General features: G+C 42.0%; 1 protein-coding gene across 3 annotated transcripts in view; it reads right to left on the reverse strand.

The window, feature by feature from the left end:
* lrsam1 (leucine rich repeat and sterile alpha motif containing 1) overlaps positions 1-21,302 on the reverse strand; it is a 101,820-nt gene that overhangs the window by 55,601 nt on the left and 24,917 nt on the right. For all 3 annotated transcript variants that reach the window (XM_083903187.1, XM_083903188.1, XM_083903186.1), the window contains 2 exons: positions 4,105-4,149; positions 273-350 (listed from right to left, as the gene is read on the reverse strand). In XM_083903187.1, coding sequence (XP_083759313.1) covers positions 273-350; positions 4,105-4,149 — 123 coding nt within the window. The remainder of the gene's footprint in view (positions 1-272; positions 351-4,104; positions 4,150-21,302) is intronic.

Consider the following 21,302-nt stretch of genomic DNA (forward strand, 5'->3'; position numbering starts at 1 on the left):
ACGCTGTTTTGTAGTGTGTATCTGCATCCTTACCTTGTTTAATAAGCCCTGGTTGGTTCTAAACAAATATTTCAGCCACTGCCAAGAACACTGTGTTTTATTGTAATCTTGGGCTCAGCGAGATCTCTGAAAAAACCCGGTCCGGTTCTCCAGAGCAGCAAATCGTCCTGCTCCGGGCACTAGTCCGGGCACTAGTCCGGGCACATCCGGTTGCGTACAAAGTCGAAGAAACATGCATATACTGTACTTTCAATCATCCCAGTTAATTTTACCTTTAAAGTGGTGAGAGGACTGACATCACATCCTTTGGGCAGCAGTGACCTTAGCTCATTGCTATGGAGGATAAACACCTGTGAGGGCGCAAGAGAGGACATGTCTGTCTGCCCATTGTTCAATCAGGGACATACACCCCTGATCAAAATTTTACAGTTGAAAAACTGCAATAATTTACATTTTGCACTGTTGGATGTTAAGAAGGTTCCAAGTAGTGCTTCAAAAAGCAAAAAGAAGAAATGGGAGTGAGACCAAAAAAAAATTGAGTAAGCAATTTATTGCAAACCACCATTAAACTGAAATAGGCTGTTCATCAGCTGATCAAAAGTTTAAGAACCCTTAAAAAAAAAAAAAAAATAGAAACATATTTTTCAAAAGGACTCAGTAATGAGTAGCTGCGCCATTCTTTTTAATCACCTCAAAAATTAGTTTTGGCATGCTTGATGCTAGTGTTTCTAGGAGGCTAGTGGGAATGTTGCTCCAAGCAGTGAAGATGGCTTCACGGAGGGCATCCACTATCTAGAACTGGTGTCCATGTTTGTAAACTACCCTTGCCATCCAATCCCAAATGTTCTCAGTTGGATTTAGATCAGGGGAACATGCAGAATGGTTCAAAATCGATGTTGTTTCTCTGAAAGAAGTCCTTTATCAGACAGGCAGTGTGAACTGCAGCGGTGTCCTGTTGAAAAACCCCGCCATTAGCACACAGACGATGGCCTTCAGTCATGAGGGATGGCCCCTGCAACATCTCCACAAAGCCAGCTGCAGTTTGACGCAAGCTTTGCACAAGCTGAAGCTCCATTGTTCCATAGAAGGAAAAAGCTCCACAGATCATTTTGTGCCGTTGAAGGAGACAAAGCCTTTGTTTACATTTTTTGAAAACACTTTTCTCACAGATGCCGTCTAATGGTTATGGGACTGCAGTTGGCACTAGTGACAAGGTACATTTGGGCCAAGGATCGTCCGGTGTCTTGACGGACAGCCAATTGGATCCTCAGGCTCAGGGCCGGTGAAATTTATGTTGGGTCTACCACTCGATATTTTTGTTCCATAACCCTCAGGATCTTTTAAGAATTATAATATGACTGTCTTACTGCGTCCAACCTCAGCAGCAATGGCACGCTGCAAGAGGTCATGCTGATGCAGCTCAACAATCTGACCACGTTCAAAGAGAGAAAGCTTTTTGCCTTTGCCATCAGGAGGTCATGACAGTGTGGATAGCTGACAGAAAATGGCACTGAATCCACATTTTTGCAAATATTTAGGTTTTTAAAGGCTGTGGTCTTAAACTTTTGAGCTGATGAACAGCCAATTTCAGTTTAATGGTGGTTTGCAATAAATTGCTTACTCAATTTTTTGAGTAAGCACCCATTTCTTCTTTTTGCATTTTGAAGCACAACTTAGAACCTTCTTAAAGGGATATTTCACCGCTGGGAAGTTGAATGTCTATTAAAAATGGGTTATCTATGGAGTAGAAATGTGAAATAATATTTGAAGAAAGTGCCTTCTTGGCCGGAAAATTCAAAAAAATTTATTTTTCGCTCATGTACACAAATGACAACAACTCCCAGAATGCTCCGCTCACTTCCGACTCCAAGTCTCGCAGCAGCGCTTCCACTTACCACAGCGACGCACAGAGTGAGTTGTGTAAAGTTTATACAGCGCACGCCTTGATGAATTAGTTGGCGAATACATTACAGATCTGCAAATTACAGTTTTTTTTTCTCGATGGTGCTAAATTGTACCGAGACGTGCAGTAAAAACAACGAAAGGACAGGCAGTAAGTTCCCATTATTTGCCGGTCAGAGATTCAGAGCGGTGAAAGCTTCAAGTCGGCTATGCTAAGCTATGCTAAGCTTCTTCACCGAAGGCAAACCTGTGAACTCAAGAGGATTTACGATCTCCATTTCCATCAGGAAGACGTCACAGAAAGGTAAGACTGACGCTGATATTCCAATCTATTTCTGCTCATAGTATACGACGTGATATAGTTGTCGGCAGTGAAGCTACAACTTTGTAAAGGTAACGATTGATAGACAATTACACACACGCTATATACACGTAAACTGTTAGCAAAGTAAAGTCACCCTGCTTTCGCTGGAGAATAATGTCAGTGTTATTCAAATGTTTTGTTTTTATTCATGTTTGTTCAAGACGCCTATATAGACAATATTATAATGTTCACAGCTCACCCAGTTGTTATATTTTGCTAAAAGGTTTGTTTTCCTGGAAAAAAAGTAAAATCTTCGTTCATATTTTATGTGTGATTGTATTCCTTGTCCTTTACAGTTGAAGCATGGATTAATCAAGTCTTGGAGAAACTCTTCACAGCATCCAGCTCTGCTCCTCTTCACCACTGTGTCCTCCAGCTGTCCCACATCAGATTCTGACACCGCTCAACATGTTTCATTATTTATTTTTTGTTTGCATATTGTGTTAGACATGCTTTTAGATTTGGATCCTTGTTTATTTTAATTTGTACTCTTGAATATGTTGGTAAAACATTTTCCTTTGTGAATAATAAAGCTATTTTTTCACCTTCACACCCTGCATGCATTTGTACACCTGTGTAAAGTAAAGACTTCAGGAAGGAGGCAGAACAGTTACTGATTTTGTTATATTACTATGCTAGACAAGTTAGATTTACACAATTTAAATGATGTAGTTGTCATCAATAAACAAAGTAGCTCGTCCATGCTGGGAAGAGGGTGTGGGTGAGTCTAAAAAGTGCAGAACTAGAGTTGTAGTTTCAACACTGAAACTAAAAGAACCCTGACACACGTGACACCGCGTGAAATGACGCAAAACGTGTCATTTGACACGGTGTCAGGGTCCTCTTGGAAAAGGGAGAAACAGATTTTTTACAGCTCAGTGAAAAACTGCAGGAGGGAAGCACATTTTCTAAAATATACTACCCCTATTCTAGCAACACAAAGCCACATTCAAGTATCCCTTTAAGATCCAACAGTGCAAAATGTAAATTCTTGCAAATTTTCAACTGGTCTTAAAATTTTGATCAGGAGTGTACAACAATGCATACAGATAATTAGCGATCAGTATACACAGATTTGGCAGGTGAATATGCATTTGACATATTTGGTCAGGTTGGTCCCTTGTAGCGGCGAGCTCAATCACAGCAGCTCTGATCAACCCTCCATTTGTCCTCAAAATGTTGTTGTATGACAATAAAGATATTTTCCTGTCCTTAATTATGCAGCTCTTTTATCATCAGAGGATAGCCAATGTGAGACTATGTTATTACCAGTTACTCTACAATAAATAACCTGAAGAGTGTTACAAGCTAAGTATCATAAACACAGTAAATGTTCAGAGGCTACTTAATGGTGAACCACATTCCTACCAAGACCACACTTTTTTAGAAATACACAGGTTAGTTTAAAGGTGCCATACGTAAGAATGTGGCCAAAAACAGTTACTATATTCAAATTCAGAATACCGAGGTCTTTTAGGTTTCGTTTTCTGACGTAATTGGTAACCCGTGGTTGCTCGGCAGCTAAGACTCTACTGACTGCAATGATTGGTAAACGGCGGTAGGTGACGCCACATGCCAAAACATGCTTTCAAAACATAAACATGATTTGCAGTCCGCAAATTTTTTTGTTGCGTCTTGTTTATAATTGCAGTGAATACATCGGCGTCATTATACCTGATCCAGCTATTTAGTCAACATTGGGGCTGATAACCAATATTAATATCAGATGGGTGCATCCTTACTGACAAATGTACCAACATCACTGATAATTAACAGAGAGTAGTGACATAGTAGTTAGTAAGGGTCTGTTCATCTGCAGCTGTAAAGTGCACCCTTACCTTCTTCTGAAGCACCTTGCAAATAGAAAAGGCAGCTGAGGGAACCTGCAACAGAAAAGACCTAAAATGTCATTATCTGTAGTACTGACCACAGACTACAACAAAATACAAGTTGACCTTCTAACCTGTACTCTTCATTATGATAATATCAAGTAGTTTCATAAGCACAAAAATAATGTTTCAGAAACAAATTAAGCAATCAAGCTCACTGTTCTGGTCATATTTAGTATTGTTATCATGTATATGTCAGTATCTGTTTATTGTTACAATAAACTATTTATGTATGTCTTCATTTTACCACCAGGCCCAGGTTTCAGTGTGTAAATTGTTTCCTATTTGAAAAGCCTAATCAGGGACAAAGGCTGCATTTTAGCTACAGCCACAGGCCCTTTGATTAAATAACTTTGTTGAAACCTATTTTTGGCATTTGTGTCGAGTGATCTGATAACATATATTTATATACAAGTTCAGACCTGAATGCTCCAAATGCATTCATTCATTCATTCATACTATACAGATTCGGGAGGGGTGGCACCAGTTTGGTAAGTCTACTAAATTCAGGATTTACTTATTGCTAAACCACTACTACAGCCTAAGGCATTATAAGACAGTTTGCAGATAGCGGTTTACTGGTTGCACCAGACAAATTTATGTTATTCCATAACTATTAAAGTCATAGTAATGCACCCTTACTAGTTGCATAACGTGACAACAAGCTGGCTACAGCAAATAAGGTTACTACACTCAAATTCAAAATATTGTGGCGAGCCGTATCTGCCTCCCCCTCACCCCCTCCCCTCCAGACTCGAGGTTGCCAGCGCGTTGGCGTATCCTCCGTCAGAAACAAGCCACGGCCAAAGAGGGCGCAAGTCGGCCCAGTGCAAAACGAGTAAAACAATAAAAAAAAAAAAACATTTTCAAAATGAGGGATTTTCAGTTTTTTCAAAATTGTTCAACTTGAAGTTTGTAAGAAGCCACTACATGCTTCAAATCACAGTATTGTGGGTCTTAAAACCATAAACTTTGAATTTGAATTAAGGTTGTTTGCACGCTGTGAATCGATTCCTAGTTTGGGTGTGGCGATCTCACATTCCAGAGCTTTTGTTGTTTTTTCGGGCAATCAGCTGACAGTCACGGAGAATGCACATGGCTACTTAATATGCACAGAGCGTGTGCGTGTGTGTGTGTGTGTGTGTGTGTGTGTGTGTGAGTGTGTGAGTGAGTGAGAATGAAGATGAGGAATAAGATAAGACAAGGAAAACCGGAGAATAACTAAACTGTGGCTGTACTTCTTAACAAAGACAGAGAAAGACACAGATCTCACTTCTGCTATGTGAATAGACTCGTTAGCATTTTAAGCTAGCAATCTTTATGCTAACGTGTTAGCAAACATTAGCAGACTTCATCGTCACAAAAACAACAAACGGATGGATTATTCAGCGACCGAAAGAGAGCAGGACAGACACAGTAGTCTGAGATGATGACATGATGCGAGCACCACTCCTTTATCTTCTGATGGGGTGAATTTTCATTAACGTTTTTTGTTTTTTTTACCTATCCTGTCCAGTACCATGGGCATGCACTATGATTGACAGCATGTCTGTTGGTGTTGAACAGATTTTGCTGTTTGCAGGGCGAGTAAGTACAGGACTGTAATGCCTGTCCTGCAATTTAACCCGTCCACCCAGAGGCCAAGACGCCCAAAGCCAGCCCAGCCGAGCGTCCGGCTCGCCGCCCACCATCACCCCTCCCAGGAGTCATGGCAAGCCATGGCCAGGTCCCCCGGGGCTCCCCCCGACAGACCAACAGCCGACCCAACCACCCCCCGCAGCCACCAGCGCCCCGGAGCTCCACAGCCGCCCCCCAGCCCAGCCGGGAGGCGGGCGGGACACAGGTACCCGGGAGGTCCCCCCACACCCATCCTCCATCCCCCCCACCAGGATGTGGCGTGTTGTGTATGTTTGTGTGCTGTGGGATGTGTGTATGGGGGATGTTGGTAACTAGCGTGCATTAAAAATTTTGGGGGAGGATGAGGCGACGACTATCGACGATTGTCGATATGCTAGCTTCCTGACTAGCAGCCGTGTATCCCCGCCCACCCAGCCCCCCAGCCCAGAAGAGGCCAGCCCGCTCAGACCGGGAGCTGCGATGCCGCAGCTCCCCACAGGCACCACCGGCGTGGCAGGGTCAGGTCCGCTCCCGGACGATGAAAATCATGAAAATATACAGGGGTGCCCAAACATTTGCATACCAATGTATGATTACACGAGTGTAAGGACAAGAAATGATTAGGGATGGGAATTTCACGAAACTTTGAGAGTCGATTGTCGAGGACCACGTGTCGACTTTTTGTCTTTTTTTTTTTTTTTTTAACAGCAACAGCAGCAATGCCGGAGTGGAAACTATTCTACAGTGTACTACTTCGTTTTAGGCTCAAAATCATAGCTGTTATGTCCAATGTTGACCATCAGAGCAGCGATAATAAAAATGAGGTGCAAAAAAAAGAAAAAAGAAGAGGAGAGTTTTCTGGCACAGGTGTGTCGCCAGACGGCTCAGGTTTTTGAACCTGCGCTTGTTGTGTCCACCAGAGTGCAGGATCTTGACTGGGTGAGATGCCGTCTTCATTCGTGTAGACAGCTTATTGTTGTGCCCCCCACCCCCATCCTAAACATTAGCACAAGCTTGTTTGCACTGCAAAACGTCCCGAAAAACATTTTGAACCGTCCCGAATCATCCTGAATCGTTCCGAAAATCTTTTTTTACATTTTGAGTTGTTACTTACTGATTATATAATAAAAACACAATACATTATGTTGATAATAAATAATATATTTATTTCCAGACTAGATTTGTTGTGTTGTAGATGACAACCAATACACTCAGTCACAGAACTGTGGCCTACCGGACCTTATGCCACTACTCCACCATTTAGTGACTGCATTTAGTGGATTGTAGTCGTCATGAGAAGGACCATGCATTGAGATTTGCATCAGGCTGTTTAGGGCTGTCAAAATAACTCAAAAATGACGTTTGAAAAAACACAAATATTCAAATATCTGTATTTGCGCATGATATCAATGACGCGAGACAAAACTACTTGTATAGGTAGTTTATTTAAGTTTAAACATATTTCACAACATCTTACCTACACAAAAATAAGTAAATGAACTAATGACCAAGAGCGCAGACTCGCTCGCTCGCTCTCTCTCTCTGCGCATACTGGTTTACAGGGTTTCTCCCAGAAAACTTGCTAAGCCCGGTGGACCCGAGAGGGACCACCGGGCTTAGCAGGTTTTGTAAAAACGGCGTTTTTGTAAAAAAAAAAAAAAATTAACGCAGCCAAGTTTCGCTTTTGCGCAGAGACTTTCCAGCGTTTAACAGGTGATGTTCCACAGTGTACTCGCTCTGTTTCGACCGCCGAATTATCGGTGCATCCCTAAATATAACATCTTTATTGACAAGAACGATGTAACCGTAATAATGACACATTTGATAGTGTGACTTGGGTTTCAATCGGCACCTGGAAATGCGTGCGCTGCGCTGATTACATGGGGGAGCATGCGCTCTTGTTCCCCAGTATAGAAAAAGCCGAGGTGTATAAAAAATCTATTTTAAATAGGGCTGTCAAAATTAACGCGTTAACACAGGATGATTAATTTGTGGAATTAACACGTTAATTTTTTTAACGCATTAACGCACTTTCTCACTTTCATCGCGCTACGGGTAGACGTGCAGTTTATGAACAGGCAAGGCGGCGGGCAACTGCTTGGGGCCCCGAGCCGATAGGGGGGCTCCGGACACTCGGAGCCTAAATGCATCAGTGACCAGCCACATCCCCGTCCCCCTCAAACAACAATGGTTGATTTGCAATGACAACTCGGTCGGAAACCTCCCTAAAGGGGCCCCACGTCACCTCACGTTAACCTGTGTGAAGCTGAAGGAAAATGGAGAGGAGTTATCAATCAGGTAGCTAGAAGAGGAAGAAAAAAGAGGATGAAGAAAAAAGAAAGAAAGACACACAGTTGTAAGTGGCGCTGCTGGCGCAGTTAATGATATAATCATAACATTAACAGTCACTGTCTAACTAACGGGGACACAGACGGCAGCTAACATTAACGTCAGAATGCTAGCTGACACTAACGCTAACTAGTAGAAGCAGTGCTTCAAAGTGCTGATGAGGAATTTCCTGCTGTGGGTTTAGTTCCCCCAAGAAAACTATTTAACTTCTATACTTTATATTTTGTTTATAATGTGAGTTATTTACAGTGCAATGTATAGTTTTTTTTTTAAAGTTATTTACCGCATTTTATTTTTTCTATTTATTTATATTGTCTTATAATGTGTTTTTTTTTTTTTTTTTACAATGTAATGTTTATTTTTTACTAAGTTTGTATAGGATTTTACAAGTTATTTACAGTATTTTATTGTTTATTTTTGATTTATATTTTCACATTCTTTATTTATCTCTCCGTTCCTACAACAATATAAAGAGAACATTAGAATTTTGAGTTATGAATCAGGTAGTTAGAAGAGGAAGAAAAAAAGAGGATGAAGAAAAAATAAAGAAAGACACACAGTTGTAAGTGGCGCTGCTGGCGCAGATAATGATATAATCATAACATTAACAGTCACTGTCTAACTTAAGGTTAAGAAATTAACCCCGGTTCTTTGAAACATGAGTGAGGTATCTCACTATGGGACACGCCCCTACGCGCTTGTCCCCAGAAGCTCTTTTTCATTACGCCAGTCCTGACTGGCCGGAGGACGTGACGTCTGCCTCCGGAGGAGGGACTTCCTCCTGCTTATAATAGCCCGACATCACGTCATATCTTCAGTTGCAATAAGCATACCTCTTCCTCGCTCCAGGCAAGGAGGGTTGTCTGGTGAGATACCTCACTCATGTTTCAAAGAACCGGGGTTAATTTCTTAACCTAAAGTTCTTTTTCAACATTCGTTCGGTATCTCACTATGGGATATAGAGACTCCCTTATTAGCAGACAAGCTTATCTCGAAGACCCGTTTACCAGTCTATGACCAGTTATATAGACGCACTTGGAACAGCAGACACGCCCAAGACCGTCTGAGACAGTGCATGCGTCGTGACGTCTAATCTGTAAAACCTGGTGAAGGTGTGCGGTGTTGCCCAGTTGGCAGCCGCACAGATCTCTTCAACAGACACACCACGAAACAGCGCCCAGGACGTGGCCATACCACGCGTGGAATGAGCACGTACACCCACAGGAGGACGCTGCCCCTTGCTGTTATATGCCATAGTAATAGCACCCACAATCCAGTGCGACAGACGCTGCTTCGTCAAGGGTTTTCCCAAATGTGACGTAGCCCAAGACACAAACAGCTGTTCCGATTTCCTGAACTCAGCTGTCCTGTCTATGTACGTGCGTAATGCCCGCACCGGGCAGAGCGCATGCAGCCGTTCATGCTCCTGCGTCGAAAAGGGCGGAGGATAGAAGGCTGACAGTTCAATAGGGCGGTACACCGCGTTGAATACCTTGGGTACAAACGCCGGGTTAGGTTTCAGTAAAACCTTCAAATCCCCATTTAAGAACTGCGTGCATGCCGGGTTCACCGACAGCGCATGGATGTCACTGACTCGCTTAGCAGATGCCAGTGCCAGCAATAAAGCCGTTTTAAAGGAGAGCATCTTGAGCTCTACCTTTTGCAGCGGCTCGAAAGGTGGTAGAGACAAAGCATCAAGCACCATCGGCAAATCCCACGGAGCCGCCAGGCTCCTTGACACAGGACGAAGGCGCCGCGATCCCTTCATGAATTGGCAAACGAGAGGATGTTGACCTGCCGTTTTGTCCCCAAAGCCCACGTGACAAGCCGAAATAACGGCTAAATACACCTTAACGGTGGAGAAAGCCAGCCCTTTATCCACCAGACTCTGCAAAAATGTCAAAATAACAGGAATAGGGCTCTGGAAAGCAATGACACCTGTTTTTACGCACCATTCCTCAAACGCACGCCATTTGCCATCATAAGCACAACGTGTAGAGGATGCCCTGGCGCACTGAATGGTTTCAATGACATTTCGTGGCAGCCCGACAGTGGTCAGATTCAGCCTTTCACGGGCCAGGCCCACAGAGCCATGCGCTCTGGATGAGGATGAAAAATCTCTCCGCGCGCCTGCGACAGGAGGTCCCTGCGAAGAGGCAGCGGCCACGGCCGGTCGCATAGCAACAGATGTATCTCCGCTAGCCAGTGTTTCGCTGGACAGCGGGGAGCTATCAGAATTAGAGAAAAACCCCTCTCTCTCACCCTGGCGAGAGTAGGAATGATCAGCTCTAATGGGGGAAACGCGTACAGGAGGACATGCGGCCATGTGTGCGCCAAAGCATCCAGCCCCATCGGTGCGTCCTGGTCGGTCAGGGGATAAAACAGAGGACACTGTGTGTTCTCCTCTGACGCAAAGAGGTCCACCTCCGCCCGACCGTATCTTTCCCAAATTTGAGCCACCACCGCGCTGTGGAGTTTCCACTCCTTGTAGCGGGGACTGCCTCTGGACAGCAAATCCGCACCCCGGTTCAGGATGCCGGGCACGTGCGTGGCTTTCAGCGATAACAGGCTAGAGCTGCTCCATACGATCAGTCTGTGTACCAACGTGCGTTTCCAAGGGCGCAGCGCCATGACGCATGCCACAGAGACCAAAACCTGGCGGTGGCCGTGGTGCGTCGGGTTCAGTTTGAGTGACGCAACCCATCTCTGAAACGGCTTCATCTGCAAGTGGCCGAATGGGACTACGACCAAAGCCGATGCCATCAGCCCGAGAAGCCGGAGACACAGTCTGAACTTTAGCAGTGTCCCTCGGCGAAAAAGTGCCAGACAAGCCTGAAAGGCTTTCACCCTTTCCGCCGACAAACATGCCTTGAACGTGACTGAATTCAGAGAAAGACCTATAAAAGAGATGTTCTGAGTTGGTGTCAAAACACTCTTTTCCCAGTTTATTCTGAACCCCAGGGACATCAGATGCGACGTGAGCAGTCTGTTGTGTGCCTGAAGTTGCTGGAGCGACTCCGCCGCTAGAAGCCAGTCGTCTATGTATGTTGCCAGCCGCATTCCTTTCTCCCTTAGAGGTGCTATTGCAGCCTCGGTGCATTTTACAAACACCCGCGGACTCAGAGAGAGCCCGAACGGGAGCACCAGGTATTCGTAACAGATGCCTCGAAAGGCAAATCTGAGATACTTCCTGTGCGGTGGGTAAATAGGGATGTGAAAATACGCGTCCTTCAGATCGATGGATATGAACCAATCGCTCGGACGCACGATACGTATCAGAGCTGCGTGTGTTAACATCCTGAACGTGTACTGTCTCATGTACCGGTCAGTGTTCGCAGATCCAATATCGGTCGTAAACCCCCTCCCTTTTTGGGGCCACAGCTTTGTACCCCTTTTCAGTGAGCGAAGACTGAAAACAATCAGCTTTGGAGGGGAGGGCTGGGCCCACTGGAGTCAAGGTGGACTTCCGTGTGGGGTGGAGGTGAGACGCCAGCAGGGGCTCGACTGGTGGCCACCCTGGATGGGGTTTTTGGTGGAAAGGGGGTTTTTCCACGACCGCGTCGCCTCCTCCAGGCACTCGGGGAATGCCGGCAGCAGCTGTTTAGAGGCTGATTTAGCTTTAGGTAGCCGCTTTCCCTCATAACGAGACGTGGTGGTCTCCATGGGGACTTCTGGCCACGTAATGCCCAGCTTTGCAGCTGCCCTCCTACAGACTACGTGCAGGTCCGCACCGTCAGTCGGGTTTGGGGAGCCGCTGCGTGTGCTTTCGCCGAGCGTCGGCTTTGCAGCCGGTGAAAGGAGAAAGAGACCGGTCCCCTGCTCGTCGTCATCAGAGCCGAGACTCACGGACTCGTCTCCTATCTCGGAGTCACAATCGTTGCTGTCATCTTGTCCCATAAAAATGTCGGGAACGTGATCATCAGCGTCGGAGAGTGGGTCGGCAGCGTCGAGTTGGTCACCCCAGCTGGCTCCCGCCGGGATGGTGTTTCCCTGGGTGCTCTCCGTTAACTCCGGTGGCGGGGGAATGGATACCCCCACCATAGGATCCGCGGTCGACAGACTAGCTTGGCGCGCTAGTCGGCGCCGGCGGGTCTTAGTTGAAAGACGGGCGCAGTGCTCACAGGCAACCGGAGATGCTAGGGCGTCTCGGGCGTGTTGCAGCCCGAGGCACGCAGAGCAAGTGGCATGGGTGTCCGCTCCGGCTATCTTGCAACCACACGCGCACGTCTTAGGTGGATTCGTTGCCTTCTCCATGGTGAGGAGAAGAGAACAATTAAGCTCCGTATTAAAAATGCGAAGCTGCAGCAGCTACTGTTTGGTGACAGCCCAACTACTACACTCAGTCAGCGATGTAGTATAAGGTAGCGTTCGGCGAACGAGTTGTTAGCTCACTCTGTGAACTGCAATGCTATCCTGTAGCTACACCTGCCTTCTGAGAGATGCTTCTGAGAGCGAGAAGAGGTATTAAACTGAAGATATGACGTGACGTCGGGCTATTATAAGCAGGAGGAAGTCCCTCCTCCGGAGGCAGACGTCACGTCCTCCGGCCAGTCAGGACTGGCGTAATGAAAAAGAGCTTCTGGGGACAAGCGCGTAGGGGCGTGTCCCATAGTGAGATACCGAACGAATGTTGAAGAAGAACTAACCGGGACACAGACAGCAGCTAACATTAGCGTCAGAATGCTAGCTGACGCTAACGCTAACTAGTAGAAGCAGTGCTTCAAAGTGCTGATGAGGAATTTCCTGCTGTGGGTTTAGTTCCCCCAAGAAAACTATTTAACTTCTATACTTTATATTTTGTTTATAATGTGAGTATTTACAGTGCAATGTATAGTTTTTTTAAAAGTTATTTTCAGCATTTTATTTTTTCTTATTTATATTGTCGTATAATGTGTTTTTTTTTACAATGTAATGTTTATATTTTACTAAGTTTGTATAGGTTTTTACAAGTTATTTACAGTATTTTATTGTTCTTTACATTTATATTTTCACATACTTTATTTATCTCTCCGTTCCTACAACAATATATAGAGAAAATTATAATTTTTTGGGCATATTTACAAATGGCAATTAATCGTGATTAATCCACAGCTACCCTGTGATTAATCTGATTAAAATTTTAATCTTTTGACAGCCCTAATTTTAAATAAATAAACAAGCAACGCTAAGCCTGGCGGGGCTTCATTCAGTGATTGAAACAAACTTGTCAACATTAATGAAATGTTTACATGCAGTGCCGGCGCGCAAAGCAGACAGCAGTGCCGCAGCTCGAGCGGCGCACAGTGAGAGGGCAGCCGTCTCTGCGTCTCACTAAACAACACAAACATGAGCGCGCATTCATTTACCTTTTCACATAAGTATTTCCCACAGACCGCGAACCCATTCTGGTTCACACAAAGTGTTGAAAACTTAAACAGAAAAATTTAGTCAGTCAAAATTCTGTTTCGTCCGGTGGTCGTCCCGAGAGAGAATATTGATCGTCCCGATGATAATTAATGACGTCCCCGGGACGACGGGACGGTGTTAATTTTAATCCCTGTCATGTAGGCTAACGTTACAGGCGACTGGCCACACACTCATCCTACAAACCAGCCTTTGAGAACCACGGGCAGTGGCCGAAGCTCCATAGTTCCCTTACCGACCGGCCCTCACTTATTCCATTCACAAAAACGGGCCAGTGACTTGTCCTGGCCCGCAGGGAGCCTGGACATCAGGATCACCTTTTCGTGCATAGCTTCTTTAACCTCAATGGTCGTGAACTTTACATGTTTGTGACACTTCGACTTTTTTAATTACATTTTTTTTTGTCGAGGTGCGCAGTGTTGATTGTCGATTGTTTTGTCGACAAAAAAAGTCCCATCCCTAGAAATGATAACAGAATAAGCCACCCCTTCCTATATTTTCTAAGTTATTTCATTTCAAATCTTAAGAGGATATTAAGTCCAGTTTTTTTAATGTATTGTATATGTATATTTCTGTGTAGCAGTGTAGGTCACAACAATAGTATCTGTGCTCATACAGAGAGTTGTGGTTTGACTGACAGCTTAGACCAGGAGGGGGTTGTTCTTTGTAAATGTGATGATTCTATCTCTTGGCTCCCAGAAGGTGTAAATCTTTGAGGCTAAAATTCTCCCCAAAGCAGTTTGAGGAGTGCCTACATTCAAATGGCCATATCGTCTTCAAATATTATCTGATTTGCATGTGTTGGACATTGTTGGAAAGCTAGAAAGCACACTTTAAGAATCTGTAAATAACTTGTGACCGGTTTCGCCATGGCTGGCCACATATGCACCCTCGCTTTGCCATGTAACTGGCAACCCGTGGTTTGCTCGGCAGCTGAGACTCTACTGAGTGCAAGGATTGGTAGACGGCGGTAGGTGGTACCACATGCCAAAACATAATTTGCAGTCCGCAAAATATTTTTTTTAATGCAAAAACATTTTGGCTGTTCTATTGTTGTTGGTGAATTCGGTATGTTATATGAACATTATTCCTGAGCCTCTGTGACATGTAAGAAGGATTTTACGGCCAGTTGCTTTAGATTTAATACATAATGCACCTTGATGTCCCTATTGAAATTATAATAGTTTTCTCTTTGTATTTCATTCTGCTGACAGCAGCTAGGTTATGCTATTAAACTCTACACATTTGTGTCCAGCCATGGCAAAAGCGTTCACAAGTCTACTTTGGGACATTTGGAGTTATTTACAGATTCCGAAAGTGTGATTTCTAAGCTTTCCAGCCATGTCAAACACATGTCCATCTGATCATTTTTGAAGAAGATGTGGCCATATGAATGTAGGCACTCCTCAAACTGCTTTAGGGAGAAAATCAGCCTGAAAGATTTCAACCTTCTTGAGGAGCCAGGCCAATAGCTGCTCATTTGCATCACATTAACATGGTCACAACCCCCCACCCAGGCTAGCTGTCAGTGACATCTGATGTCTATTAGCCCACAGGACAGTAACAGTGTAGCAGTTTGGAAAAAAAAAAGGATTTAATGTAGTTCATGTCAATGTAGTGTTATTTGCCTTAAGTACTTCAATGGACTGATAAGAATCAGAATTTACTTTATTGATCCCCAGAGGGAAATTCTTCTGTTACAAAATGCACTTGAATAAAAATGAGAAACAAGAAAGGTGGAAGATAGATACATACTTCAAATATCAAATAAAATATATCTAAGTGTGTGAAGGAGAGTTCAATATTTTCCAGACCATGGACTATATTATCATCTTCAATACCAGCTCCTCCCCCACAATGTGGCTGTACCCACTCTGTCCATCACAGTTGATATGCGGGCTAAATGGTGACATCACAAGCGCACCCTCTTCTGCTTACTCTTCTGTGCTGTAACCTTTGGTGCTGGGCATGTGAAGTCTTTTGCCTCATCAGAACAGAAAGGCCTGATTTTTTCAAAAAGATACATCTGCCTGTCCATGGTCAGTCCAGGTGGGGCCAGGACGGGAAGACTGTCAACAGGGGGCAGAACTCCTGGGTTGCGCAGTAGCTGAAACTCGATAGGCTCTGCGTCACTGTGAGTTTGAGCAAGCACCACACCTGGTCTGTTGGCATCAAAGCTGTGACAGAATAGAAGCACACAACAGGATATTTAAAACATGGCTCACTGTTCACATGGAACAATATTATGTCGATTTGTGATTTTTTTTATTCATAAAATGCAGAATTTTGAATATAAATACCTAAAGTTCTGATAACTCTTGATCTGTGGGAGCTCTCGAAAGTAGGGACTCAGATGTGTCTGCCAGTCGATGGTCTTTACTATCACTCTGCCATCTGCCGTTTCAACAAGCTGCGGAATATTGAGGCGACTTTCAGGAGAACTGTGTTCCACTGCCTGTTGACAGCAAGAACCACAATGAAAATAATTATTTTACTTTTCCAAAAAAAATCACATTTTACACATTACATATAGCAGTCTATATAAGCATTTGGCTATTGTATAGAAATCAATTTTTACACATACCAAGAGCCTTAGCCGACCTCATGTATAGACGTCACACTAAGGCCTTGGACACATGGGTTGGCAGTAACTTCACATGCCAATCCTTATGCCCAGGATTCTGGGAAAAAAAAAAAAAAAATACTTGTTTCAGATCATGGTTCATGTTAACAGGCATTTAATCACTGAATCAGTATAGATTGATCAGTAGTATTGCTTGAATTATGTGTGAATGCCACACCTTTATGTGCATGAATCACACATGTAATTAACACGTTCATCACACATTGTGTTAATCATGTGTGATTCGTTCATGCAAAGGTGTGGCATTCACACATCATTCAATGCAATGTTAGGTTTCGTCTCAAAGCATATGAATCATCAAACTGAACCTGCGGGTGTACAAAATCTCAAAGAGGGCCGTGACATGCTCCTCTTCGACTTATAATACGCTCATCTGACCGAACAAAAGTTTCGATGTGCGCATTATTCTCATTGTAATAATACAGTACCGAGCTAGCGAGCTAAGCAAGCATAGCTAATAACAATGTAGCCAAACGGCGTTATGAAACGCACAGTGGATTATTAAAAGACAGCGTCCCTATGTGCGTCTGTATGTGACTTTGAATGAACACTAATATAACATAGATTAACAACGTTAATGAAAACTCACCCCATAAGAAACTGAAAGGTATTCCGGCAGACTTCAGTGCCTCCGATCAGATAAGAGGTCCGGGCGTGCTTCCTTTTCGTCGCAGTTTTAAGTCTGTTCGCCTCCAAATGTCCAATTCTCTTTCAGCCGCGGAATAATCCATCTGTTTGTTGTTTTTGTGACGATGAAGTCTGCTAAAACATAAACTAGCATAAAGATCTAGCATAAAGATCGCTAGCTTAAAATGCTAACAGTCCACACACCAGCCGTCTCTGTGCTTTCTCTGTCTTTGTGAAGAAGCTGCTCAGCCACAGTTCACTTATTGTCCTGTTTTCTTTGCCTTCCTTTGTCAAACAAAGCTTTGATGATGACTGCTTTGATGATAATCACGCTTTAATTTCGCGCACACACACACACACACACACACACTGCACACATAACCTGGAAAGTTCCAGTCCTATCTCTCCCCCTCCCTCCCTCGCTCTCCGAGTGAGAGCTGCATATTAATTAACCATGTGTATTCTCCGTGATCGTCGGCTGATTGGCTGAAAAAGCAACAAAAGCTCTGGAATGTGAGATCGCCACACCCAAACTAGGAGCGATTCACAGCGATAAAACAACCTTAATTCAAACACAAAGTTTATGGTTTTAAGACCCACAATACTGTGATTTGAAGCATGTAGTGGATTCTTCAAAACTCCAACTTGTGTAATTTTGAAAAAGACGGAAATCCCTAATTTTGAAAAAAAACAAAAACCTTTTTCTTGTTTTTTCTCGTTTTGTGCTTTGCCGACTTGTTCCCGCTTGGTCCGTGGCAGGTCACATTTGTGTACAACAGTGGTACAACCCATTTTTATTTAGGAATGTCAAAAACCTGATATACGAAACACTAAGCACATTCCTTAAGTTGTAAACAATGACTGAGTTGGTGCAACTGACACCGATCTCAAAAAACACAATGAGAGGTGGTCTCTCTTGGACAAATATGAACAACAAATAATCAATAATTATTCGATTAAAAAAGTCACTTGAAAATAAGCTACATATGCACAATAAAAGTTTCTTTGCTCAACCAAGATAAACGCCAGCATAATCATTGACGTTATTTTGAAATTCATCTACAGTGGTATGCAAAAGTTTGGGCACCCATGTAAATGTTCATGATTTTCCTTTATAAAATATTGATTAAGAGTAAAGAAATTCAGTTAAATATATCATATAGGAGACAAACACAGTGATATTTGAGACGTGAAATAAAGTGTATATGATTTACAGAAAGTGTGCAAGAATAATTTAAACAAAATTAGGCATGTGCATAAATTTAGGCACCTTTGTCATTTTATTGAATTCAATACTTTTAGCACTAATTACTTAAACTCAAAATTGGTTTGGTAACCTCAGTGACCCTTGTCCTCCATACACAAGTGAATCCAATCATGAGAAAGGGTATTTAAGGAGGTCAATTGTAAGTGTTTCTCCTCTTTGTATCTTCTCTGAATAGTGGCAACATGGCAGCCTCAAAACAACTCTCAAATGACCTGAAAACAATGATTGTTTAATATCATGGACTAGGGGAAGAATACAGAATGCTATCTCAGAGATTTAAGCTCTCAGTTTCAACTGTGAGGAACATTGTGAGAAATTGGACACATGCATAGTTCTAGTTAAGGCCCCAAGTGGCAGACCAAGAAATATCTCCGATAAGCAGAGGCGAAGGATAGTGAGAACAGTCACAGTCAACCCACAGACCAGCTCCAAAGACCAGCTCCAAAGACCTACAACGTCACAAACGGATACGCTTGAGGTATGCTAAAGCACATTTGGAATAAGGTGCTGTGGACTGATGAAACTAAAATTGTTATTTGGGGAAAACAAGGGTGTTATGCATTCTAAGAAAAACACTTGTTACCTACAGTAAAATTTGGTGGTGGTTGCATCATGCTGTGGGGCTGTGTGGCCAGTGCAGGGACTGAGAATCTTGTTAAAGTTGAGGTCGCATGGATTTCACTCAATATCAGCAGATTCTGGAGAACAATGTCCAGGAATCAGAGAAAAAGTTGAAGTTGTGCCGGGCCTGGACCTTTCAACAAGCCAACGACCCTAAACACTGCTCAACATTGTGATATCTGATCATTGTTTAACTTGAAATGGTGAGAGCTGGTTAGTGTGTCACGTCTTTACTGTGGGAAATGGCCTTTTGATTTGGTGGGGGTATGATGTGCATTCTTTGACCTCATAAAATAAGAGGACGTTTAAATAGCCCTCTGATTGGAGGAATAGGATTAGGGTAATTGCATGCTGAATGAAGTGGAAAAGTACAGAGACTGTTTGAGGAAGGGGTTTGGATGTATATATAAAGGATAGATGCAGAGAAGGGTAAGACTCCTCTTGGCTTAGGTTAGGAGTGGACATTCTGTCAAGCTCCCAGAGAGGGTCTCCAGATATATTTGTTTTTGTTACAATAAAGGTGTTAAACTAAGTGAATGTCTACTGATCATCTCTCCTCATCAACAAACTCGGGGAAGTCGGCGTAGTTCAACAACATCTAACTGCAATTTCTTATCCAAACGACCTATGATTTATAAAGGTAAATCATGAACATTGACAGAGGTGCCCAAACTTTTTCATACCAATGTAGGTTCTCCTCAGAGATGTGATCACAAGTAACGTCCACTTGTGATCACATCTTTGAGGACAGATGATGATTTTCAACCAGGTCAAAACAAGCCCTAATGTAGAAATTCTCATGTTTGTCATAGGAAAGGGCAAAAACAATTACTGAAAAAAAAGTACTGATAATGTGTTGAAAGATACAAATGTTTCAAATTCTAATCACCACCTTCTAAACACATAAAAGGCTTAAAAGAGTGAGAGGACAACATTAATATTATATATGTGTATATATATATATATATATATATATATATATATATACACACATACACACATATACATGTATGTATATATAAATATATACATACACACATATACATGTATGTATATATACATATATACATACATATACACATATATATGTATATATATACACATTTGCATACATATATATACATACATATATATTTATATACATTTACATACATACATATATACATACATATATACATATATATATGCATACATATATGAACATATATATACATACATACATATATACATACATATATATATATTAACATACATACATATATATTTACATTCATATATATATACATATATAAAAATATATATACATATATATATGCATATATATACATGCATATATATACATATATATATACATGCATATATATATACATATATACATGCATATATATACATATATACATGCATATATATACATATATACATGCATATATAAACATATATACATGCATATATAAACATATATACATGCATATATATACATATATACATGCATATATACATGCATATACATGCATATATATACATATATATACATGCATATATACATGCATATATATACATATATATACATGCATATATATACATATATACATACATATATAAACATATATATACATGCATATATACACATATATATACATGCATATATACATGCATATACATGCATATATACATATATATACATGCATATATACATGCATATATATACATATATATACATGCATATATACATGCATATATATATATATACATGCATATATATACATATATACATGCATATATATACATATATATACATGCATATATATACATATATATACATGCATATATATACATATATACATGCATATATATACATATATACATGCATATATATATATATACATGCATATATATACATATATACATGCATATATATACATATATACATGCATATATATACATATATACATGCATATATATATATATATACATGCATATATATATATATACATGCATATATATACATATATACATGCATATATATACATATATATACATGCATATATATACATATATACATGCATATATATATATATACATGCATATATATATATATACATGCATATATATATATATATATATACATGCATATATACATAAATATACATGCATACAGTCCCGGCGGCATGGGCGGGCATTGGGGGGCCGTGCCCGCCCACAGAGTCAGCCGTGCCCCCCCTGGGCTTTTTATACAGTCCATGGCTGGGAGCTTTTTATTTTATTTGGGTTTTGTTTTTTACATCGGAGTGGCCAGCTCTCTATTATTTCTATCTTGGTTTATCGATCATACAATTCAACCAATCCAACCAACGAACGAAGGCAACATGCTGGCCAATCACAGGTGGTGGGGGCGGGTCACCGATGAGATGGTACGCTGTTAGCACTTGACGTTTATGGTCGCTAGTTACTAGCAGCGCCATTCACTTCTACTGGAAACCGAAGCACTGAAGTAAAGAGTAACACTGGCGTAAACATTCATCAGGGGGTGCCACAAGTCTTCGTTTCGCTCGCAGCATTCGCTGTCCACCAGTTAGCTCCGTAAGCTCCTTGTGTCATTTAGCGCGCCTACAGTGGAAC

This window comes from Microchirus variegatus (genome assembly GCF_963457635.1).
Source record: "Microchirus variegatus genome assembly, chromosome: 16".
Taxonomy (NCBI): Eukaryota; Metazoa; Chordata; class Actinopteri; order Pleuronectiformes; family Soleidae; genus Microchirus; species Microchirus variegatus.